The 26,129-nt window shown below is 45.5% G+C and overlaps 1 protein-coding gene across 1 annotated transcript in view; it reads right to left on the bottom strand.

Annotated features, from left to right (window-relative positions):
• Positions 1-26,129, bottom strand: part of LOC115416020 (WD repeat-containing protein 7-like) — a gene marked incomplete at its 5' end in the record, with an annotated part of 65,044 nt that overhangs the window by 15,470 nt on the left and 23,445 nt on the right. Inside the window, 4 exon segments of the mRNA XM_030129719.1 lie at positions 12,782-12,905; positions 13,361-13,479; positions 22,963-23,041; positions 23,044-23,059. Of these exon segments, the coding sequence (XP_029985579.1) occupies positions 12,782-12,905; positions 13,361-13,479; positions 22,963-23,041; positions 23,044-23,059 (338 nt within the window).

Consider the following 26,129-nt stretch of genomic DNA (forward strand, 5'->3'; position numbering starts at 1 on the left):
TCCTGTGCTGTCAGTTGTGGACAGCTGACCACCTGATTGATCTGGGTGAGTTTAGACACAGTATCAAACAACAACTTAGAATCATGTCTATTATTATCAATCAGATGTGAGTCAAATGCAGACATTGCAGCTGACATGGCAGACTGATATGTCACTAGACTGTCCTTCCAGGATTGATAAAAAACATCTAGCCTGGATTTACGCCACTGACGCTCAGCCTTCCTGCAATGTTTTTTAAGGAGTAAAACATCATCATTCAGCCAAGGAGTAGGGTTCTTTTTAAGACTCTTCCTAACCTTTGCTGGGGCCAAAGAATCCAGCAGGTTCCGAAGGACAAGGTTAAAATGCTCAGTCAGGTCATCTACTGAACTGTCAATACTGAAAACAGAGTCAGCCAGTTCAGGCAGCCTTGAGTTCAAATCATGGAAGGCACTTGGGCTGATGGACCTAGATGACCTTGATGTCACCGTTCCACCTCCTGAGGTTGATGAGATAGGGATTAAAATATCAAATAAAATTAATAAATGGTCTAACACCGGTAAGATGCAGAGATTTTTAACTGAAACAGACAACCCAAAGCCTAAGATGAGATCCAGAGTATGTCCACGGCAATAAGTTGGACCAGACACAAACTGTAAGATTAAAGGAATTAATTATGTTTAAAAAGTCTGTGACCAGTGGCTTATCCTCACAGCATAAATGAATATTAAAATCACCCACAATTAAAATCCTATCATAATGAACAATAAAACTAGTTAAAAAGGTGGCAAAATCAGAAATGAATTGTTCATTATACTTGGGAGGACGATAAATAACAGCAACTAAGACCACACAGGGATGAGTAATAGTGAAGAGCAGTGACTCAAAAGAGGTAAATGCAGCAGAGTTCACAGACTGTCTGCATTTAAGAGAGTTATTAAAACTGCAGCCACCCCTCCTCCCCTCCCTGTCAGTCTGGGGGAGCTGAAGAAGCTGGTATCAGGAGGACAGAGTTCCAGCAGGGGGGCCACTTCACCATCACCCACCCAACTGTCCATGATAAACATGGCATCCAGCTGATGAGTCTCATAAAAATCATGGAGGACAGATGTTTTATTAGACAGAGACCTGGCATTTATCAATGCCATCTGGACCCTTTGGTCCTGATCTGGAGGGACAGTAGTGCAGTGCACCCGATGCAGGTTGTCGGGGTTCACTCCGGCTCTCCAGCCCCGCCTCCTCCGTGACGAGCAGCGCTGCGTCAGCTGATCGAGCTCCACAGACGCCGGGTAAACAGGAAGAAGGCACCGCTGGCGGCAGAATGGATCATTTCGAACGATGAGACAAATCACCAGGACGATGTCGATTTTTCTCCAGAAACCAGATCTGAAGCTTCACACGCACGCCTGCGCATGTGCCACGAGCCCGACCCCGTTTCCTACGGGTCGCTCTCCAAGGACAGAAGGCCGACTCTCAGCGGAGCAGCTCCGCAGGCACCGAAGCCAGAAACGGAGGAAGCGTCGTAGTCCTCTGATCATAATCGGCATGATAAAACTTTCCGATCGTATCACAAATGTTATAAAGAGCCTGTCGCTCATAGACCAACAAGGTCTGTGTTTCAGTCACAAGCAAAGACACCACGAGTAGAACAATAAGCAGTGAATACGAGAAAGGGAGATGGCTTGCCACAACACCCGGCGCCATCTTGGTCAGTTGTATTGTCCTGGTGACCTTTGACCCTGTCCTAGTGACCTTTGACCCTGTCTCTGCTGGTCCTGCTGACCTTTGACCCTGTCTCTGCTGGTCCTGCTGACCTTTGACCCTGTCCTGGTCCTGCTGACCTTTGACCCTGTCCTGGTCCTGGTGACCTTTGACCCTTACTCCATCTGCTCCAGAACGTATTTCCCTCAAATCAACACAGTGTCACTGATGAGATTTAATACATTTGTGCAATGACAATAAAAACCAGAAGAAAGACTCAATGGACGAAAACACAAACATGAAAATGACGAAAAAGATGAAAGAAAACAACAAAGACGACAAAGAAGAATGTGAATATATGACAAACAAAGCAAAGACGAGATGGCGAATAAATAAAGATATGCTATGAAAACACAAACAACACAAGAAAGACAGCGCAACAGGACATGGAAAAAAAACAAAAATGAAAAACAAGACGAAGAAAAAACTAAGGATGACAAACCAGGAAAAGAATTTAATGAATAAAAGACCAAAGAGTAAAGATGCAAACCCAGAGGGGGTGGAGCCTGGTCTGACTATGGATGGGAATTGTTAAGAATTTAACGATTCCGATTCCATTATCGATATTGCTTATCAATCCGATTCTCTATCGATTCTCTTTTCTATTGTCATTGGCTGTGGGACGAAAAGAGTACGAACAGGTGTGTTTGCATGAACTGTCTTTTATATTTCCATCTGCACAGAAAATAAAACATATACAGTATAAACAAGTAATAAGAACAGATGACGCTGGGCCGGTTTGGGGGGGGGGGGGTACAGTGAAAGTGGAACTACAGACTCTTTACTAATTCCTCTATTGCCGCATTTCTACTACATGGAACCGGTTCGACTCAGCTCGGCTCGTCTCCCGTTGTTCTGCACCTCATTTTCTTTCCCGTCTTATCTTCGGAAACTTATATTTGAGGAGTTACGATGTTTGTTGTCCACACTGGAACCGGCCTGGCGTTCACTCTGCCGCTACATTCACAAGCGCCGCCAAGTAGTGAATCAAATATGTGACATTCCTGTAAATGAGTCACATGCTGTGGACAAATATTTGAGCAGATTGGAGGGATTCCACCTTTAGAAGACATGGAAGCTTTGACAGAGTTAGGCTGGACCTGGTGTGGTCTGTTTGGACCGGGTGCGGTCTGTTTAGACCTGGTGTGGTCTGTTTAGACCTGGTGCGGTCTGTTTGGACCTGGTGTGGTCTGTTTAGACCTGGTGTGGTCTGTTTGGACCTGGTGCGGTCTGTTTGGACCTGGTGCGGTCTGTGTAGACCTGGTGTGGTCTGTTTGGACCTGGTGCGGTCTGTTTGGACCTGGTGCGGTCTGTGTAGACCTGGTGTGGTCTGTTTGGACCTGGTGCGGTCTGTTTGGACCTGGTGTGGTCTGTTTGGACCTGGTGCGGTCTGTTTGGACCTGGTGCGGTCTGTTTAGACCTGGTGTGGTCTGTGTAGACCTGGTGCGGTCTGTTTAGACCTGGTGTGGTCTGTTTAGACCTGGTGTGGTCTGTTTAGACCTGGTGTGGTCTGTTCAGTCCGTTTCTGTCTCTACTCCATGTTGTCTACATTCTGACCAAAACAATGCAGCGTACGTGTGACATCATCGCACATGCACAACGAAGGCAGAATGGATCAACAGAATCGTTAAGCAGGCAAACGATTCCAAGGAATCGAGCTACTGGGATCCGGTTCTCAAAAAGAACAGATTCTTGATTCTCTGACTGCCCCTCCCCCTCCTCATCAGGGGGTGGAGCCTGGTTCGACTGCCCCTCCCCCTCCTCATTAGGAGGTGGAGACTGACTGCCCCTTCCCCTCCTGTTTATTATACTGCCCTCCCCCCTCATTGGGGGGGGGGGGGGCCTGGTCAGACGGCCCCACCCCCTCCTCAGTAGCGAGTGGAGCCTGGTCGGACGGCCCCTCCCCCCTCCTGTTCTCAGATAATGAACATGCCGGCTCCTTTGTTAACTCTTCTCAGTCTAATTAAAGCAGCTGTTCATTAACCTGAGGCTGAAGGGTCTAATCAGAGAACACACAAATATTACCCACAATTCAACAGGACGGGTGCAGCAGCACAAATCACACTAATTAAACTGTGTGTAATTAAACTGATTAATCCTGTTAACGAGGCCTTTGATGTCCCGTTAACGGCAGGAGGCGGTGCTCAGCGCTTGATTGGTTAATGAGATAAAAACTTAATTAAAACATGACTGATGCTTGTACTGGAATTTTCTGAGTCCGTTCTTTGTTTCCATATCCATTCCTGACTACCCTTCCCCACTACATGCTAACTTTCCCGAATACCCCCCACTGCATGCTAATTTTCCCATATCCTTACCCAAATCCGTCTACTGTGTGTGTACATTTTCTTGCAAGGTAACAAAAGGTAACAAAAGGTAACGAAAGGTAACAAAAGGTAAGGAAAGGTAACAAATGGTAACCAAAGGTAATGAAAGGTGACTGATTGTTAAAGCTGTGAGTTCATCATTCAGTCCAAAGGCCCTTTGAGGAGACTGGAGGTGTCACCTGCAAATGTGATTCACCCTATAAAAGGTGGACCTTGTGAGAAGCTCTTTGTTTTTTCTTCACAATCGCCGCTCGTGTGCAGAACTGACCTTTCTTGACAAAGAAATAAAATATTGTTGGCCGGCAGATGTCTCTATTTCATTATTCACCAGCAACAGAGAAAAACTTCCATAACATGCTGCGCTGTGATTGGACAAAAAGGACACATGACCCGAACAGAACCAGAACAAAACAGTGGCGTTAGGTCTGTTGGTGGTGTTAGGTTGGGTGGTGTTACGTCTGACAGGTGGTGTTATGTATGTCAGGTGGAGTTAGGTCTGACAGGTGGTGTTGGGTCTGTTGGTGGTGTAAGGTCTGACAGGGCGTGTTAGGTCTGATAGGTGGTGTTAGGTTTGCTGGTGGTGTTAGGTCTGAGTGGTGGTGTTAGGTCTGACGGGTGGTGTTAGGTCTGACAGGTGGTGTTAGGCTTGACAGGTGGTGTTAGGTCTGTTGGTGGTGTTAGGTCTGTTGGTGGTGTTAGGTCTGTCGGGTGGTGTTAGGTCTGAAAGGTGGTGTTACGTCTGTCGGGTGGTGTTAGGTCTGACAGGTGGTGTTACGTCTGACAGGTGGTGTTAGGTCTGTTGGGTGGTGTTAGGTCTGTTGGTGGTGTTAGGTCTGTCGGGTGGTGTGAGGTCTGTTGGTGGTGTTAGGTATGTCAGGTGGAGTTAGGTATGTCAGGTGGAGTTAGGTCTGACAGGTGATGTTGGGTCTGTTGGTGGTGTAAGGTCTGACAGGGCGTGTTAGGTCTGATAGGTGGTGTTAGGTCTAACGGGTGGTGTTAGGTTTGCTGGTGGTGTTAGGTCTGACTGGTGGTGTTAGGTCTGACGGATGGTGTTAGGTCTGACAGGTGGTGTTAGGCCTGACAGGTGGTGTTAGGTCTGTTGGTGGTGTTAGGTCTGGTGGGTGGTGTTAGGTCTGACAGGTGGTGTTAGGTCTGTTGGTGGTGTTAGGTCTGACAGGTGGTGTTAGGTCTGTCGGGTGATGTTAGGTCTGTTGGTGCTGTTAGGTTGGGTGGTGTTAGGTCTGACAGGTGGAGTTAGGTATGTCAGGTGGAGTTAGGTCTGACAGGTGGTGTTAGGTATGTCAGGTGGTGTTAGGTCTGACAGGTGGTGTTAGGTATGTCAGGTGGAGTTAGGTCTGACAGGGCGTGTTAGGTCTGATAGGTGGTGTTAGGTCTAACGAGTGGTGTTAGGTTTGCTGGTGGTGTTAGGTCTGACGGGTGGTGTTAGGTCTGACAGGTGGTGTTAGGCCTGACAGGTGGTGTTAGGTCTGGTGGGTGGTGTTATGTCTTGAAGGTGGTGTTAGGTCTGTTGGTGGTGTTAGGTCTGAAAGGTGGTGTTAGGTCTGTTGGGTGGTGTTAGGTCTGTTGGTGGTGTTAGGTTTGCTGGTGGTGTTAGGTCTGACAGGTGGTGTTAGGTTTGCTGATGGTGTTAGGTCTGACAGGTGGTGTTACATCTGACGGGTGGTGTTAGGTCTGACAGGTGGTGTTAGGTCTGACAGGTGGTGTCAGGTCTGATGGGCGGTATTAGGTCTGTCAGGTGGTGTTCGGTCTGTTGGTAGTGTTAGGTCTGACAGGTGGTGTTAGGTCTGACATGTGGTGTTAGGTCTGTTGGTGGTCATAGGTCTGACAGGTGGTGTTAGGTCTGACAGGTGGTGTTAGGTCTGTTGGTGGTGTTACGTCTGTCAGGTGGTGTTAGGTCTGACAGGTGGTGTTAGGTCTGTTGGTGGTGTTAGGTCTGTCGGGTGGTGTTAGGTCTGTTGGTGGTGTTAGGTTTGCTGGTGGTGTTAGGTCTGACAGGTGGTGTTAGGTTTGCTGATGGTGTTAGGTCTGACAGGTGGTGTTACATCTGACGGGTGGTGTTAGGTCTGTCAGGTGGTGTTCGGTCTGTTGGTAGTGTTAGGTCTGACAGGTGGTGTTAGGTCTGTTGGTGGTGTTACGTCTGACAGGTGGTGTTAGGTCTGTTGGTGGTCATAGGTCTGACAGGTGGTGTTAGGTCTGACAGGTGGTGTTAGGTCTGTTGGTGGTGTTAGGTCTGTCAGGTGGTGTTAGGTCTGACAGGTGGTGTTAGGTCTGACAGGTGGTGTTAGGTCTGTTGGTGGTGTTAGGTCTGATGGGTGGTGTTAGGTCTGATGGGTGGTGTTAGGTCTGACAGGTGGTGTTAGGTCTGTTGGTGCTGTTAAGTCTGTCGGGTGGTGTTAGGTATGAGAGGTGGTGTTAGGTCAGACAGGTGATGTTACGTCTGACTGGTGGTGTTAGGTCTGACAGGTGGTATTAGGTCTGTTGGTGGTGTTAGGTCTGTCAGGTGGTGTCAGGCCGGACAGGTGGTGTTAGGTCTGTTGGTGGTGTTAGGTCTGGTGGGTGGTGTTAGGTCTGACAGGTGGTGTTAGGTCTGATAGGTGGTGTTAGGTCTAACGAGTGGTGTTAGGTTTGCTGGTGGTGTTAGGTCTGACGGGTGGTGTTAGGTCTGACAGGTGGTGTTACGCCTGACAGGTGGTGTTAGGCCTGACAGGTGGTGTTAGGTCTGTTGGTGGTGTTAGGTCTGACAGGTGGTGTTAGGTCTGTCAGGTGGTGTTAGGTCTGTTGGTGGTGTTAGGTCTGTTGGTGGTGTTAGGTTTGCTGGTGATGTTAGGTTTGCTGATGGTGTTAGGTCTGACAGGTGGTGTTAGGTTTGCTGGTGGTGTTAGGTCTGACAGGTGGTGTTAGGTCTGTTGGTGGTGTTAGGTCTGACAGGTGGTGTTAGGTCTGACGGTGGTGTTAGGTCTGACAGGTGGCGTTACGTCTGACAGGTGGTGTTACGTCTGACAGGTGGTGTTAGGGCTGTTGGGTGGTGTTCAGTCTGTTGGTAGTGTTAGGTCTGACAGGTGGTGTTACGTCTGACGGGTTTTGTTAGGTCTGACAGGTGGTGTTAGGTCTGACGGGTGGTGTTAGGTCTGATGGGTGGTGTTAGGTCTGACAGGTGATGTCAGGTCTGATGGGCGGTGTTAGGTCTGTCAGGTGGTGTTCGGTCTGTTGGTGGTGTTACGTCTGACAGGTGGTGTTCGGTCTGTTGGTGGTGTTACGTCTGACAGGTGGTGTTAGGTCTGTTGGTGGTGTTAGGTCTGACTGGTGGTGTTAGGGCTGACAGGTGGTGTTAGGTCTGTTGGTGGTGTTAGGTCTGATGGGTGGTGTTAGGTCTGTTGGTGGTGTTAGGTCTGACAGGTGGTGTTAGGTCTGTTGGTGGTGTTAGGTCTGTCGGGTGGTGTTAGGTCTGACAGGTGGTGTTAGGTCTGACAGGTGGTGTTACGTCTGACAGGTGGTGTTACGTCTGTCGGTGGTGTTAGGTCTGACAGGTGGTGTTACGTCTGACAGGTGATGTTACGTCTGTCGGGTGGTGTTAGGTCTGTCGGTGGTGTTAGGTCTGACAGGTGGTGTTACGTCTGTCGGGTGGTGTTACGTCTGTCGGGTGGTGTTAGGTCTGTCGGGTGGTGTTAGGTCTGACGGGTGGTGTTAGGTCTGTCAGTGGTGTTAGGTCTGTCGGTGGTGTTAGGTCTGACAGGTGGTGTTAGGTCTGTCGGGTGGTGTTAGGTCTGACAGGTGGTGTTAGGTCTGTCAGGTGGTGTTAGGTCTGTCGGGTGGTGTTAGGTCTGACGGGTGGTGTTAGGTCTGTCGGGTGGTGTTAGGTCTGACAGGTGGTGTTAGGTCTGTCGGTTGGTGTTAGGTCTGTCGGGTGGTGTTAGGTCTGTCGGTTGGTGTTAGGTCTGTCGGGTGGTGTTAGGTCTGACGGGTGGTGTTAGGTCTGACAGGTGGTGTTAGGTCTGTCGGGTGGTGTTAGGTCTGACGGTGGTGTTAGGTCTGACAGGTGGTGTTAGGTCTGTCGGGTGGTGTTAGGTCTGACAGGTGGTGTTACGTCTGACAGGTGTGTTAGGTCTGTCGGGTGGTGTTAGGTCTGTCGGGTGGTGTTAGGTCTGTCGGGTGGTGTTAGGTCTGTCGGTTGGTGTTAGGTCTGTCGGGTGGTGTTAGGTCTGACGGGTGGTGTTAGGTCTGACAGGTGGTGTTAGGTCTGTCGGGTGGTGTTAGGTCTGACGGTGGTGTTAGGTCTGACAGGTGGTGTTAGGTCTGTCGGGTGGTGTTAGGTCTGACAGGTGGTGTTACGTCTGACAGGTGTGTTAGGTCTGTCGGGTGGTGTTAGGTCTGTCGGGTGGTGTTAGGTCTGTTGGTGGTGTTAGGTCTGTCGGGTGGTGTTACGTATGTCGGGTGGTGTTAGGTATGTCGGGTGGAGTTAGGTCTGACAGGTGGTGTTAGGTATGTCAGGCGGAGTTAGGTATGTCAGGTGGAGTTAGGTCTGACAGGTGGAGTTAGGTCTGACAGGTGATGTTGGGTCTGACAGGTGGTGTTACGTCTGTCGGGTGGTGTTAGGTCTGTTGGTGGTGTTAGGTCTGACAGGTGGTGTTAGGTCTGTCGGGTGGTGTTAGGTCTGACGGGTGGTGTTACGTCTGACAGGTGATGTTACGTCTGTCGGTGGTGTTAGGTCTGTCGGTGGTGTTAGGTCTGACAGGTGGTGTTACGTCTGTCGGGTGGTGTTACGTCTGTCGGGTGGTGTTAGGTCTGTCGGGTGGTGTTAGGTCTGACGGGTGGTGTTAGGTCTGTCAGTGGTGTTAGGTCTGTCGGGTGGTGTTAGGTCTGACAGGTGGTGTTAGGTCTGTCGGGTGGTGTTAGGTCTGACGGTGGTGTTAGGTCTGACAGGTGGTGTTAGGTCTGTCGGGTGGTGTTAGGTCTGACAGGTGGTGTTAGGTCTGTCGGTTGGTGTTAGGTCTGTCGGGTGGTGTTAGGTCTGTCGGTTGGTGTTAGGTCTGTCGGGTGGTGTTAGGTCTGACAGGTGGTGTTAGGTCTGACAGGTGGTGTTAGGTCTGTCGGGTGGTGTTAGGTCTGACGGTGGTGTTAGGTCTGACAGGTGGTGTTAGGTCTGTCGGGTGGTGTTAGGTCTGACAGGTGGTGTTACGTCTGACAGGTGTGTTAGGTCTGTCGGGTGGTGTTAGGTCTGTCGGGTGGTGTTAGGTATGTCAGGTGGAGTTAGGTCTGACAGGTGGTGTTAGGTATGTCAGGCGGAGTTAGGTATGTCAGGTGGAGTTAGGTCTGACAGGTGGAGTTAGGTCTGACAGGTGATGTTGGGTCTGACAGGTGGTGTTACGTCTGTCGGGTGGTGTTACGCCTGTCGGGTGGTGTTAGGTCTGTTGGTGGTGTTAGGTCTGACAGGTGGTGTTAGGTCTGTCGGGTGGTGTTAGGTCTGACGGGTGGTGTTAGGTCTGTCGGGTGGTGTTAGGTCTGACGGGTGGTGTTAGGTCTGTCGGTGGTGTTAGGTCTGACGGGTGGTGTTAGGTCTGTCGGGTGGTGTTAGGTCTGACGGGTGGTGTTAGGTCTGTCGGTGGTGTTAGGTCTGACAGGTGGTGTTACGTCTGACAGGTGGTGTTAGGTCTGTCGGTGGTGTTAGGTCTGACAGGTGGTGTTAGGTCTGTCGGGTGGTGTTAGGTCTGACGGGTGGTGTTAGGTCTGTCGGGTGGTGTTAGGTCTGACAGGTGGTGTTACGTCTGACAGGTGTGTTAGGTCTGTCGGGTGGTGTTAGGTCTGTCAGGTGGTGTTAGGTCTGTTGGTGGTGTTAGGTCTGTCGGGTGGTGTTAGGTCTGACGGGTGGTGTTAGGTATGTCAGGTGGAGTTAGGTCTGACAGGTGGTGTTAGGTATGTCAGGCGGAGTTAGGTCTGACAGGTGGTGTTGGGTCTGTTGGTGGTGTTAGGTCTGACAGGGCATGTTAGGTCTGATAGGTGGTGTTAGGTCTGACAGGGCATGTTAGGTCTGATAGGTGGTGTTAGGTCTAACGAGTGGTGTAAGGTTTGCTGGTGGTGTTAGGTTTGCTGGTGGTGTTAGGTCTGACTGGTGGTGTTAGGTCTGACGGATGGTGTTAGGTCTGACAGGTGGTGTTAGGCCTGACAGGTGGTGTTAGGTCTGTTGGTGGTGTTAGGTCTGGTGGGTGGTGTTAGGTCTGACAGGTGGTGTTAGGTCTGTTGGTGGTGTTAGGTCTGTCGGGTGGTGTTAGGTCTGTTGGTGGTGTTAGGTCTGACAGGTGGTGTTAGGTCTGTTGGTGCTGTTAGGTTGGGTGGTGTTAGGTCTGACAGGTGGTGTTAGGTCTGTCAGGTGGAGTTAGGTATGTCAGGTGGAGTTAGGTCTGACAGGTGGTGTTGGGTCTGTTGGTGGTGTTAGGTCTGACAGGGCATGTTAGGTCTGACAGGTGGTGTTACGCCTGACAGGTGGTGTTAGGCCTGACAGGTGGTGTTAGGTCTGTTGGTGGTGTTAGGTCTGTTGGGTGGTGTTAGGTCTTAAAGGTGGTGTTAGGTCTGACAGGTGGTGTTAGGTCTGTTGGTGGTGTTAGGTCTGTTGGTGGTGTTAGGTTTGCTGATGGTGTTAGGTCTGACAGGTGGTGTTAGGTTTGCTGGTGGTGTTAGGTCTGATAGGTGGTGTTAGGTCTGTTGGTGGTGTTCAGTCTGTTGGTAGTGTTAGGTCTGACAGGTGGTGTTACGTCTGACGGGTGGTGTTACGTCTGCTGGTGGTGTTAGGTCTGACAGGTGGTGTTACGTCTGCTGGTGGTGTTAGGTCTGACAGGTGGTGTCAGGTCTGATGGGCGGTGTTAGGTCTGTCAGGTGGTGTTCGGTCTGTTGGTAGTGTTAGGTCTGACAGGTGGTGTTAGGTCTGTTGGTGGTGTTACGTCTGACGGGTGGTGTTAGGTCTGACAGGTGGTGTTAGGTCTGTCGGGTGGTGTTAGGTCTGACAGGTGGTATAACGTCTGTCGGGTGGTGTTAGGTCTGTCGGGTGGTGTTAGGTCTGTCGGTAGTGTTAGGTCTGACTGGTGGTGTTAGGTCTGTTGGTGGTGTTAGGTCTGACTGGTGGTGTTAGGTCTGACAGGTGGTGTTACGTCTGACAGGTGGTGTTATGTCTGACTGGTGGTGTTAGGTCTGACAGGTGGTGTTAGGTCTGTTGGTGGTGTTAGGTCTGTCGGGTGGTGTTACGTCTGTCAGGTGGTGTTAGGTCTGACGAGTGGTGTTACGTGTGTCGGGTGGTGTTAGGTCTGACAGGTGGTGTTAGGTCTGTTGGTGGTGTTACGTCTGACAGGTGGTGTTACGTCTGACTGGTGGTGTTAGGTCTGACAGGTGGTGTTAGGTCTGTTGGTGGTGTTAGGTCTGTCAGGTGGTGTTACGTCTGTCAGGTGGTGTTAGGTCTGACGAGTGGTGTTACGTGTGTCGGGTGGTGTTAGGTCTGACAGGTGGTGTTAGGTCTGACGGTGGTGTTAGGTGTCTTCCACTCCTTCCGTCATTCTCTATCACATGCCCCTCCCCCTCCTGCTGACACTGTGGTAACCCGATACTGACCGGTGCCCGTTGCCATGGTGACCGTTTCCCCCGAGAAACACCCAGCATCCTTAGCAACTGCAACAAGACTCCACCCACACACACACAGGAAGACCAGCAGACCAGGTCCAAAGTAGACCAGATCCAAGTAGACCAGGTCCAAACCAGACCAGGTCCAAACTAGTCCAGATCCAAATAGACCAAATCCAAGTAGATCAGATCAAAGTAGACCAGGTCCAAAGTACACCAGGTCCAAAGCAGACCAGATCCAAGTAGACCAGGTCCAAAGCAGACCAGGTCCAAAGCAGATCAGGTCCGAAGTAGACCAGATCCAAGTAGACCAGGTCCAAAGTAGACGGAGTCCAAAGTAGACCAGGTCCAAACCAGACCAGGTCAAAACTAGACCAGGTCCAAACTAGACCAGATCAGAAGTAGACCGGATCCAATGTAGACCAGATCCAAACCAGACCAGATCCAAAGTAGACCGAGTCCAAAGTAGACCAGGTCCAAACCAGACCAGGTCCAAACTAGACCAGATCAGAAGTAGACCGGATCCAAAGTAGACCAGATCCAAACTAGACCAGATCCAAAGTAGACCAGGTCCAAACCAGACCAGGTCCAAAGTAGACCAGGTCCAAACCAGACCAGATCCAAAGTAGACCAGGTCCAAACCAGACCAGGTCCAAAGTAGACCAGGTCCAAACCAGACCAGGTCCAAACTAGACCAGATCCAAACTAGATCAGATCAGAAGTAGACCGGATCCAAAGTAGACCAGATCCAAACCAGACCAGATCCAAAGTAGACCAGATCCAAACCAGACCAGGTCCAAAGTAGACCAGGTCCAAACCAGACCAGATCCAAAGTAGACCAGATCAGAAGTAGACCGGATCCAAAGTAGACCAGATCCAAACCAGACAAGATTCAAACCAGACCAGATCCAAAGCAGACCAGATCCAGATCCACGCCCCATTGGACTGTGGTCAGATGTAAGCCACGCCCCACTGGACTGTGGTCAGATGTATGCCCAACCTCATTGGACTGTAGTCAGATGTAAGCCCCGCCCCATTGGACTGTAGCCAGATGTAAGCCCCGCCCCATCAGTCTGATTGACAGTACTCACGGGAGCTTACGGCGTCCACGTACTGTGGCAGGTACGGCGCCCACATGTCGATAGTGTCCTTACGCCCTGATTGGCCGATCCTCCTTAACTCGGCCAATAGGAGAGCTTGTGCTGCTTCACGCACCTGAAACACATGAGAGGCGGAGTTAAGAGCTGAAGCTGTATGGACCAATCACAGAGCTTCACATTCCCTAAAAACTACAAAAACAGAAACGGTGACATGAGGCTGCAGGTGACATCTCCATGGTAACAGCAGCTGAGGCTCATGGGTACTGTAGTGTTTTATGTCCAGACAGCGGTCCTGCCAGCAGCAGAGGCTCATGGGTAATGTAGTCTTTATAGTCTTACCTCCAGACAGCAGAGGCTCATGGGTAATGTAGTCTTTATAGTCTTACCTCCAGACAGCAGAGGCTCATGGGTACTGTAGTCTTTAGCCTTACCTCCAGACAGCAGAGGCTCATGGGTACTGTAGTCTTTCTGTTCTCACCTCCAGACAGCAGAGGGTCATGGGTACTGTAGTCTTTAGTCTTACCTCCAGACAGCAGAGGGTCATGGGTACTGTAGTCTTTATGTTCTCACCTCCAGACAGCGGTCCTGCCAGCGTCGTGCTAACATCTCTAACAGTGGAGGACAGAACTTGTCGAGGCCCAGAAGGTCTGGAAGCATCACACAGTGCATGGCAGCCAGCTGACTCCAACCTGAGGACAAGGAACCACAACCAGACTGAACCAGGACCAGACTGAACCAGGACCAGACTGAACCAGGACCAGACTGAACCAGGACCAGACTGAACCAAGACCAGACTGAACCAGGACCAGACTGAACCAGGACAAGAACCAGGGTGAACCAGGACCAGAGTGAACCAGGACCAGAGTAAACCAGGACCTGGACCACATCCACACATGTATGCTCATATTTGGTCATTTAAAGGCTGGGCTCTGTTCTACTCATATTTAGTTTAAATTCAAATGTGTGAAATGTTTGTGGAACCAAAGACACTTCAGACCATCCTCTGTTTCCACGAGATCTGACCTCAAATATAGAAAATATAGAAGTTTAAGTCAGACTGTTCTATTAAGATTATTATGACTATTATTGTCATAGCTGTTGATTTTATTAGGGACCGAGCCGAAAGCTAAGGTCCTCTCACAGTGAGAGGCCTTGCCTGCAAGCAAGGCCCTATTGTTATTCGTTTGTTTTTATATTATTATACTTCCGTGTTTTTGACCTGGATTTTGACCCCCTAAACATGCTCACAAACTCACCAAATTTGGCACACATATCAGGCCTGGTGAAAAATTTGATAAAATGTAAAAATTAACCCCATAGGTGCCAAAATGAGCTCTCTAGCGCCCCCTACATACAAAAAAATGGCCCTAGTGGCCACTAGGAATGTCGTAGAAACATGAAACAAATGCCAAAATTTTTGTCTCATCGAGCCCAACAAATCACGCGCGGGTACTCATGACCTAACTCCAACAGGAAGTTCAGAATTTGCCTTTCAAAATAAAATGCTCAAATTGCAAACTTCCAGTAGGAATGTCGTAGACACACGAAACCAACGCTAAAACCTTCGTTTAATCGAGCCCACCAAATCACGCACTGACACCTATGAGCTATCTCCAACAGGAAGTTCGCAATATGCCTTTCAAAATAAAATTTTTAAAACTGACTCAGATGACACCGTTTGTCGTATTGACTTCTAAATAGCACCAAAAGATAGAGTGAAGCCTCCTCAAAAAAATGTTCTCGTTCTTTTTCCATAACTGTCTTAGTTTTTTTTTACAAGCCCGCAAAGTTGCCATGTTTGGAACTCATTTTTCACTTTGGAGTTTTTCCCCACATGTGACATATCTACGCATTCACGGGACTCAGCACAACTCTCACATGCAAAAATTTTTGACATAGGATGTACGGTTATTGATTTATAACAATTTGTTTCTTTTCATACTTTTTCCTCTTTAGACTGCCATTTGACCCCCTTAACATGCTCCAAAACTCACCAAATTTGCCATGTATGTCATGGCTGCTGAACATTTTCATACAATATCAAAATTAACCCCTTGGGTGCCAAAATGGACTCTGTAGCGCCACCTATGTACTAAAAAACACACAAAATCTGCCCTAGCGGCCAGTAGGAATGTCACAGAAACATGAAACAAATGCCAAAATGTTGGTCTGATTGAGCCGACAAATCATACACTGACACTCATGAGCTAACTCCAACAGGAAGTTGGCAATCTGCCTTTGAAAGGTACTCTACGTTTGTGCAATTACTGCTTATTCATTTCAGACTTTTGACACAAAAGTTATACCTCCTTAAATTCCCACAAGTCTGCAGAATCCAAAAGTGAAAGAATTTTTCAGATACGACCTACGGTTATGGAATTATGGAGATTTTTTCAAGACTATGTTTAATTTCACTTTTCACAATGACTAATTCCCTATAAGTCTTCCTGGTGCACACTTGTAAGTGTCTGTCTATAGTGCAGTGGTTCATGTAGCTGCCTATGAAACAAGAGGTTCCTGGTTCAAGTCCCAGGTGATACTGGGTTTTTTTTTTTGGTTTTTTTTCTCCATTCATTTTAAAACAGGTTTTACTGCATTATATTGTGGATATTGGACATTTTACACACATTACAAAGTACACGGAATACATGTTTTCAAAATAAAACCCCTATTAAAAATAATACATAATGTCTATGACATAACTTCTTTTCATTTTATGACCAAACGCTCAACTGTTTGTACAATGTTTCTTCATTCAAAAGTACTCTTTCTCACAGACACACATGCTCACACAATAGGGTTTTTCCAAAATAAAAGCCTTAAATGTAATAAATCATCACTTTTATGCTCAATTATTCATACAATTTTAATTTATTTTTCAAACTGATTCTTTCTCTCACATACTAAACAAATGCACATACACACAGTAGGGTTTCCAAAATAAAAGTCTCATTTAAAGGTGATGGTGGTTTCAGCAGAGGGTCGCTGGTGTTCTGTAGAGAAGTAAAAACGACGGACACTAAAGGGTGGGAACTGGTATGGGGACGGAGAGGTGTGAGTGGAGCTGAGGTGTCAATGGTCACAGGACGCGGATCACGGGGGATGCGGAACGCCCGGTGCGAGGTCCCACCCAATGCTGCTTGCAGCTTTAATTATTATTATTATTATTATTATTATTATTTTCCCGACACCACTTTGAAGTGGATTTTGATCCCCTAAACATGCTCCAAAACTCACCAAATTTGGCACGTATGTCAGGTCCGGCGAAAAATTTGATAAAAAGCAAAAATTAACCCCGTAGGTGCCAAAATGGGCTCTGTAGTGCCACCTATGTCAAAAAACATGGAAACCACCATAGCGGCCAGCAGGAATGTGCAAGAGACATGAAACCAGTGTCAAAATGTTCCTTACATCGAGCACTACAAAAAATTTAGGACACTATGATACATATATATATATATATATATATATATATATATATATATATATATATATATATATATATATATATATATATGTATATATACTGAACAAAAATATAAACGCACCACTTTTGTTTTTACTCCCATTTTTCATGAGCTGAACTGACAGATCTAAAACTTTTTCTGTGTACACACAAGGTTTATTTCTCTCAAATATTGTTCACAAATCTGTCTAAATTTGTGTTAGTGAACACTTCTTCTTTGCTGAGATAATCCACCCACCTCACAGGTGTGGCATATCAAGATGCTGATTACACAGCAGGATTATTGCACAGGTGTGCCTTAGGCTGGCCACAATAAAAGGCCACTCCAAAATGTGCAGTTTTATCACACAGCACACTACCACAGATGTCACAAGTTTGGAGGGAATATGCACTGGTCATGCTGACTTCAGGAATCTCCACCAGAGCTTTTGCCTGTGAATTGAATGTTCATTTCTCTACCATAAGCCATCTCCAAAGCTGTTTAAGAGAATTCATGAAGAAGACTGTGCGAGGAAAATGGTGGTCACACCAAATACTGACTGGTTTTCTGACCCCCATGGACCACCCAATACAGTAAAAGTACACATTTTAGAGTGGCCTTTTATTGTGGCCAGCCTAAGTCACACCTGTGCAATAATCCTGCTGTCTAATCAGCATCTGGATCTGCCACACCTGTGAGGTGGATGGATTATCTCAGCAAAGGACAAAGGAGAAGTGCTCACTAACACAGATTTAGACAAATTTATGAACAATATTTGAGAGAAATAGGCCTTTTGTGTACATAGAAAAAGTTTTAGATCTTTGAGTTCAGCTCATGAAAAATGGGATCAAAAACAAAAGTGGTGCGTTAATATTTTTGTTCATATATATATATATATATATATATATATATATATATATATATATATATATATATATATATATATAAACTACAATACAAATGAAAAAATGAGGACATGATAAAAATGTGAACGGTACACCCACACACACAATAAAGTTTTACAAAATCAAAGCCTTATTAAAAATGGTAAAGCATGAGTTTTATGCTCACCTGTTTGTACAATTTCAAGTCACTCAAACAGATTCGGTCTATCACACACACACTTGCATACACACACAGTTGACTTTTCAACATAAAAGCCTCATTAAAAGGTGATGGTTTCAGCAGAGGGGCGCAGGTGTTCTGTAGGGATGAAAGGAGGATGGATGCAAAAGGGAGGAGGCTGGTGTTGGGACGGAGAGGTGTGAGTGGAAAGTAGGTGTCGACGGCCACGGGAGGCAGAACGCATGGGAGGCGGAACGTATGGGAGGCAGAACACACAGGAGGCAGAACGTACGGGAGGCAGAACGCACGGGAGGCGGAACACACGGGAGGCGGATCGCCCAGTGCGAGGTCCCGCCCAATGCTGCTTGCAGCTTTTATTATTATTATTATTATTATTATTATTGTTGTTGTTATTGCTGTTGCTATTGTCGTAGTTAATGTTGTTGTTATCGTTGATGCCATTGTTGTTGGTATTATTGTTGTTATTGTCATTGTTGTTGTTATTAATATTGTTATTGCTGTTGATATTGTTGTTGTTAGTATTGTTATTGTTGGTATTGTTATTGTTGTTGTTACTGTTGTGATTGGTATTGTTGTTGTTGTTAAAACAAACCACTGACAGTTTAGAACAATTATAATGATGATTTTAAATTTAGGAATTAAAAGTTTCCTCAAGTGGAAAAGAAAAAAAAGAAGAGACAAAGAAAAAAAGAAAAAAAAACAGACAAAAAAAGAGAAAAAGTCCAAGAAAACCAAATGAACGTGACGAAGTTAAAGAACAGACACTAAACCACAGAAGAACAGACACTAAACCATAGAAGGAGAACAGACACTAAACCACAGAAGAACAGACACTAAACCACAGAAGAACAGACACTAAACCACAGAAGAACAGACACTAAACCATAGAAGAAGAACAGACACTAAACCACAGAAGAACAGACACTAAACCACAGAAGAAGAACAGACACTAAACCACAGAAGAACAGACACTAAACCACAGAAGAACAGACACTAAACCATAGAAGGAGAACAGACACTAAACCACAGAAGAACAGACACTAAACCACAGAAGAACAGACACTAAACCATAGAAGAACAGACACTAAACCACAGAAGAACAGACACTAAACCACAGAAGAAGAACAGACACTAAACCACAGAAGAACAGACACTAAACCACAGAAGAAGAACAGACACTAAACCACAGAAGAACAGACACTAAACCACAGAAGAACAGACATTAAACCATAGAAGAACAGACACTAAACCATAGAAGAAGAACAGACACTAAACCACAGAAGAACAGACACTAAACCACAGAAGAAGAACAGACACTAAACCACAGAAGAAGAACAGACACTAAACCATAGAAGAAGAACAGACACTAAACCACAGAAGAACAGACACTAAACCACAGAAGAACAGACACTAAACCACAGAAGAAGAACAGACACTAAACCACAGAAGAAAAGACACTAAACCACAGAAGAACAGACACTAAACCATAGAAGAAGAACAGACACTAAACCACAGAAGAACAGACACTAAACCACAGAAGAACAGACACTAAACTACAGAAGAACAGCCACTAAACCACAGAAGAAGAACAGACACTAAACCATAGAAGAACAGACACTAAACCACAGAAGAACAGACACTAAACTACAGAAGAAGAACAGCCACTAAACCACAGAAGAAGAACAGACACTAAACCATAGAAGAAGAACAGACACTAAACCACAGAAGAACAGACACTAAACCACAGAAGAAAAGACACTAAACCACAGAAGAACAGACACTTAACCATAGAAGAAGAACAGACACTAAACCACAGAAGAAGAACAGACACTAAACCACAGAAGAACAGACACTAAACCACAGAAGAAGAACAGACACTAAACCATAGAAGAAGAACAGACACTAAACCACAGAAGAACAGACACTAAACCACAGAAGAACAGACATTAAACCATAGAAGAACAGACACTAAACCATAGAAGAAGAACAGACACTAAACCACAGAAGAAGAACAGACACTAAACCACAGAAGAACAGACACTAAACTACAGAAGAAGAACAGCCACTAAACCACAGAAGAAGAACAGACACTAAACCATAGAAGAAGAACAGACACTAAACCACAGAAGAACAGACACTAAACCACAGAAGAACAGACACTAAACCACAGAAGAACAGACATTAAACCATAGAAGAACAGACACTAAACCATAGAAGAAGAACAGACACTAAACCACAGAAGAACAGACACTAAACCACAGAAGAAGAACAGACACTAAACCACAGAAGAAGAACAGACACTAAACCATAGAAGAAGAACAGACACTAAACCACAGAAGAACAGACACTAAACCACAGAAGAAGAACAGACACTAAACCACAGAAGAACAGACACTAAACCACAGAAGAACAGACACTAAACCACAGAAGAAGAACAGACACTAAACCACAGAAGAACAGACACTAAACCACAGAAGAACAGACACTAAACCATAGAAGAAGAACAGACACTAAACCACAGAAGAAGAACAGACACTAAACCACAGAAGAACAGACACTAAACCACAGAAGAACAGACACTAAACTACAGAAGAAGAAAAGACACTAAACCACAGAAGAACAGACACTAAACCACAGAAGAAGAACAGACACTAAACCACAGAAGAACAGACACTAAACTACAGAAGAAGAACAGACACTAAACCACAGAAGAAGAACAGACACTAAACCACAGAAGAAAAGACACTAAACCACAGAAGAACAGACACTTAACCATAGAAGAAGAACAGACACTAAACCACAGAAGAAGAACAGACACTAAACCACAGAAGAACAGACACTAAACCACAGAAGAAGAACAGACACTAAACCACAGAAGAAGAACAGACACTAAACCATAGAAGAAGAACAGACACTAAACCACAGAAGAACAGACACTAAACCACAGAAGAACAGACATTAAACCATAGAAGAACAGACACTAAACCATAGAAGAAGAACAGACACTAAACCACAGAAGAACAGACACTAAACCACAGAAGAAGAACAGACACTAAACCACAGAAGAACAGACACTAAACTACAGAAGAAGAACAGCCACTAAACCACAGAAGAAGAACAGACACTAAACCATAGAAGAAGAACAGACACTAAACCACAGAAGAACAGACACTAAACCACAGAAGAACAGACATTAAACCATAGAAGAACAGACACTAAACCATAGAAGAAGAACAGACACTAAACCACAGAAGGACAGACACTAAACCACAGAAGAAGAACAGACACTAAACCACAGAAGAAGAACAGACACTAAACCATAGAAGAAGAACAGACACTAAACCACAGAAGAACAGACACTAAACTACAGAAGAAGAACAGACACTAAACCACAGAAGAAGAACAGACACTAAACCACAGAAGAACAGACACTAAACCACAGAATAAGAACAGACACTAAACCACAGAAGAAGAACAGACACTAATCCATAGAAGAAGAAAAGACACTAAACCACAGAAGAAGAACAGACACTAAAACACAGAAGAACAGACACTAAACCAAGACAGACACTAACCACAGAAGAACAGACACTAAACCACAGAAGAAGAACAGACACTAAACCACAGAAGAACAGACACTAAACCACAGAAGAAGAACAGACACTAAACCACAGAAGAACAGACACTAAACTACAGAAGAAGAACAGACACTAAACCACAGAAGAAGAACAGACACTAAACTACACAAGAAGAACAGACACTAAACCACAGAAGAACAGACACTAAGCCACACAAAAAGAACAGACACTAAACCACAGAAGAACAGACACTAAACTACACAAGAAGAACAGACACTAAACTACACAAGAAGAACAGACACTAAACCACAGAAGAACAGACACTACACTACAGAAGAAGAACAGACACTAAACCACAGAAGAAGAACAGACACTAAACTACACAAGAAGAACAGACACTAAACTACACAAGAAGAACAGACACTAAACCACAGAAGAACAGACACTAAACTACAGAAGAAGAACAGACACTAAACCACAGAAGAAGAACAGACACTAAACCACAGAAGAAGAACAGACACTAAACCACAAAAGAAGAACAGACACTAAACCACAGAAGAACAGACACTAAACTACAGAAGAAGAACAGACACTAAACCACAGAAGAAGAACAGACACTAAACTACAGAAGAAGAACAGACACTAAACCACAGAAGAACAGACACTAAACCACAGAAGAACAGACACTAAACTACACAAGAAGAACAGACACTAAACCACAGAAGAAGAACAGACACTAAACCACAAAAGAACAGACACTAAACTACAGAAGAAGAACAGACACTAAACCACAGAAGAAGAACAGACACTAAACCACAGAAGAACAGACACTAAACTACACAAGAAGAACAGACACTAAACCACAGAAGAACAGACACTAAACTACAGAAGAAGAACAGACACTAAACCACAGAAGAAGAACAGACACTAAACTACAGAAGAAGAACAGACACTAAACCACAGAAGAAGAACAGACACTAAACTACAGAAGAAGAACAGACACTAAACTACAGAAGAACAGACACTAAACTACACAAGAAGAACAGACACTAAACCACAGAAGAACAGACACTAAACTACAGAAGAAGAACAGACACTAAACCACAGAAGAAGAACAGACACTAAACCACAGAAGAACAGACACTAAACCACAGAAGAAGAACAGACACTAAACCACAGAAGAACAGACACTAAACTACAGAAGAAGAACAGACACTAAACCACAGAAGAAGAACAGACACTAAACCACAGAAGAACAGACACTAAACTACAGAAGAAGAACAGACACTAAACCACAGAAGAAGAACAGACACTAAACCACAAAAGAACAGACACTAAACCACAGAACAGAACAGAACAGACTGGTTCTTTCTTTCTGTCTGTTGTTGCTGTACCTTCGTTGACTGACGGGGTGTGAACAGAAGCAGGGCTGGGGGAGCCCGGGGCCCCAGGAGGGAGGGGGCCCCCAGGGGCCCCGGGGCCCCAGCAGGAGCAGCAGCGCCCGTGGAGGCTGCAGCAGCGACAGCAGCGTGGAAAGAAAGAGAAGAAGAAGAAGAAGAAGAGAGTCAAGAAGAAGAAAAGGAGAAGAACAACGCACACACAAACAGTAAACACAGACTGAAAACAGACAAACATGAAGAAACAGACACAGGACGGGGGGGGGGTTAGGCTGGGCCTGGGTAAGGGTTAACCCTAACCCAGGCCCAGCCTCAGCCTGGGACGGCCTAAAGCTCACAGCTCCACTGAATGATTTATGTGAAAATCAACGAGAACCTGAGGGAAGACTGTAGGGTTTGGATGAAGGAGAAGACCTGCACCCCTAACCCTGACCCCGACCCTAACCCTGGCCCTGGCCTCAGCCCTAACTCTGACCCTAACCCTAACCCTGGACCTAACCCTGGATGGAAGTGTCAGCAGTTCTTCTGTACAGTTCCTCTTCCCTTTTACAGATGTGACTGAAAAGAGGAAAACCAGAAAACCAAAACTCCAAGGACCCTGTCCCAAAACTGTGTGTGAAGCCAGCCCCACCCCCCCACCCCCCCGTCCCTCCCTTTGTCCTTACCTTGTTTGATCTGGGCCTGTAGTCCTGGGTTGGAGGTCTGAGGGGGGGCACCCGTAGTCCTGCGAGGGCTCTCTGGGTTCCTCCTGGTCTGGGGGGTCTGGAAGAGGACCACAAAGAAAGAGGACCACTAAGAAAGAGGACCACTAAGAAAGAGGACCATGACATATTAAAGGAGCAGCACACACAGATACACAAATATACACTCGTCTGTGTATTCACAAGTTAAAGGTGCTGCAGACTTTGTCCAGTTTGTCCTCAGTTCTGTCCATCTTCAGTCTCACTGGTCCGTTGATCTGTCGGTCATTCCTCAGTTGAATCTGTTGTATTACGATGAACACAGGTTCACACAGCATGAACCTGTGTTCACTGTAATGGAACACATTCAACTGAGTAGTGACAGACAGATTAACAGACCAATGAGACTGAGGATGGACAGAACTGAGGACAAACTGGACAAAGTCTGCAGCACCTTTAAAGACCAGAACCAGGTTCTAGTCCAGTCCAGTCCAGTCGTCCTCTGGGTTTGTGGACTTTTTCTTTGTCCAGAAGGACAGACTAAAGACAGGGGGACGACCAGGACAGGAGTCCATTTACTTCACTGACTATTTACTGACTGTTTACTGCTAATGCTAAAGCTAAAGCTAATGCTCTGTAAAAGTCTGTGATAAAGCATCAGGTCAAAGGACAGTTTGGACAGAATCTGATCAGGCTAAGTCTATGTGGGTTCATATGTTTATCTGTGGGTTCATACGTTCACCTTTGTGGGTTCATACGTTCACCTGTGGGTTCATATGTTCATACATTCATGTGTGGCTTCATCTGTGGGTTCATACGTTCATCTGTGGGTTCATACGTTCACCTGTGGGTTCATACATTCATTTGTAGGTTCATCTGTTCATCTGTGACTTCATCTGTTCATCTGTGGGTTCATCTGTGGGTTCATACATTCATTTGTAGGTTCATCTGTGGGTTCATACGTTCATCTGTGGGTTCCTAGTGCAGTTCCGCTCAAACTAAAGGAAACGCAATGTGATAAATAAAAAAAATCACTAAACTAACTCTCAGTGCCTGTTTCCTCTCTCTCTCTCTCTCTTTGTGTTTCCTCTCTCTCTCTCTCTCTCTCTTTTCCTCTGTTCTATCAGATGCTCACTCGTCCTCTCTGATGATCATTCAGTCAGTTCAGTTAGACTCCACCTCCTACATGTTTCATCAGACTGGACTCCACCTCCTTCACTCACACCTCTGATAATCATGTGGTCATGTCTGTTCTTGTTGTGGTTGTTAGTTTGTTTTTCTGCTGAATCGCTGATGTCGGATTTTCTGCGACACGAATCCTGATGTGCTCAGCAGAGCTTTGATGGGTTTCTGCGAACTTTCTGACTTCTGACGACAGTCTGTGCATTTATACAATCTGAGTTTATGGGATGGATTCAACAGCACATGTACTGGACCAGTTCAACTGCACCAGTTCAAACAGTTTTTTTCTTTTCTTTTAAAGTCTCAGGTCTTTTTTTTTGTCTGTTCTTACCTGACCGGTGCCTTTTTCATGTGATCTTATACACACATATATATATATCTATATATATCTATCTCTCTCTCTCTCTCTATATATATATATATATATATATATATATATATATATATATATATATATATATATATATATATATATATAGTAGAGCCTGACCGATTTATTGGGGCCGATTAATCGGGCTGATTATAGCGTATCACCAATTAATCAACATCAGCCAATATGTAGCTGATGTAGCCGATATATTAACTTTTTTGTTGCGCGGAGATTCTGTCGCTCGCTGCTCCTGTGTGTGTGTGTGTGTGTGTTGCCCGGAGAATAAGAGGAACTTTAAAGCGAGTTAGTTTCACCTTCACTCCTGCTCAGACAATGACGCTATCACTCCCCCACACACAATCACGGAGCTGCTACCCCCCCCCCCCGGGTCGCACGCTCTGACAAGGATGGACTGCTTATCCTCCCCGGCTCTGAACTCCCACCCCAGTGAAAATCACGGACCGCTACCCTGCGCGCTCTGATGAGGATGGACCGCTAAACCTCCCCCCCCCCCATCTTATGAAGTATTCACCCCCCACACACCCCATGTCCGTGCACTTCCTGTCTCCCTCACAGTCATTCTGCAGGCAGGCCTGGGTGTTATTAGTGTAGGGGAGACTGGGGACAGTTGTAACACGGGTCAGTTGTAACTCTTACAGTTGCTCCAATCAGGAACAACTTAGGACTCACCTAATTCACTCTGCACATGCTCAGTTTAGTCCTTAGTCCACATAAGAACTTGTAGTGCCATGAGGCAGACACATCAAAATTTGTGAGTGAAAACATAATTTTGTGGTCAGTAATATTTTTTACTCTAGTTATTTTTGTGATTGCATAATTTGCATTTGAAAGTTGTGTAAATTATCTTTGTGAGATAAACAAAGATTTATGCAACTCTTAATCCACCTGTCCACAATTATCTAATATGAGATTATTATATCCTGTGTAGATCAGTGTTCTTATTTCATATATCAGCCAATATATCGGTTATTGGCCAATATTGGATATCGGCTTTTTTTTAGCCCCCAATATCAGTATCAGCATCGGCCCCAAAAATCCCATATCAGTCAGGCTCTGATACATACATATATATATATATATATATATATATATATATATATATATATATATATATATATATATATATACACACACACACACACACACACACATATATATATATATACAGGGTGACACAAAAAAACGGGAACTTTTTAACAATCCAATAAAACCAAGAGTGATGGAAGAAAAATATTTTATTCATAGTAATTGAAACCTTAAACCATGCCATTTAAGAAACAATGATGGAATTTTCATTTTTTTAAAAATTCCTTCCTGTAGATGGCGTCCTCCCGTACGAATGCATTCTTGAAATCTGCTGTTGAGATTCCTCACTGACCGCTGCAACATCTCAGCTGGGATACTGGGAATTTCATCCTGAATTCTCTGTTTGAACTCATCCACAGTTGGTCCAGTCGTATACACTTTACTCTGAGATAGCCCCACAAGAAAAAATCACAAACGGACAAATCTGGCGATCTAGAGAGCCAGGGAACGTTAAAGAATCTTGAGATCACACAGTTACAGAACAATTCTTGCA

This window comes from Sphaeramia orbicularis, unplaced genomic scaffold (assembly GCF_902148855.1).
Source record: "Sphaeramia orbicularis unplaced genomic scaffold, fSphaOr1.1, whole genome shotgun sequence".
Lineage (NCBI taxonomy): Eukaryota > Metazoa > Chordata > Actinopteri > Kurtiformes > Apogonidae > Sphaeramia > Sphaeramia orbicularis.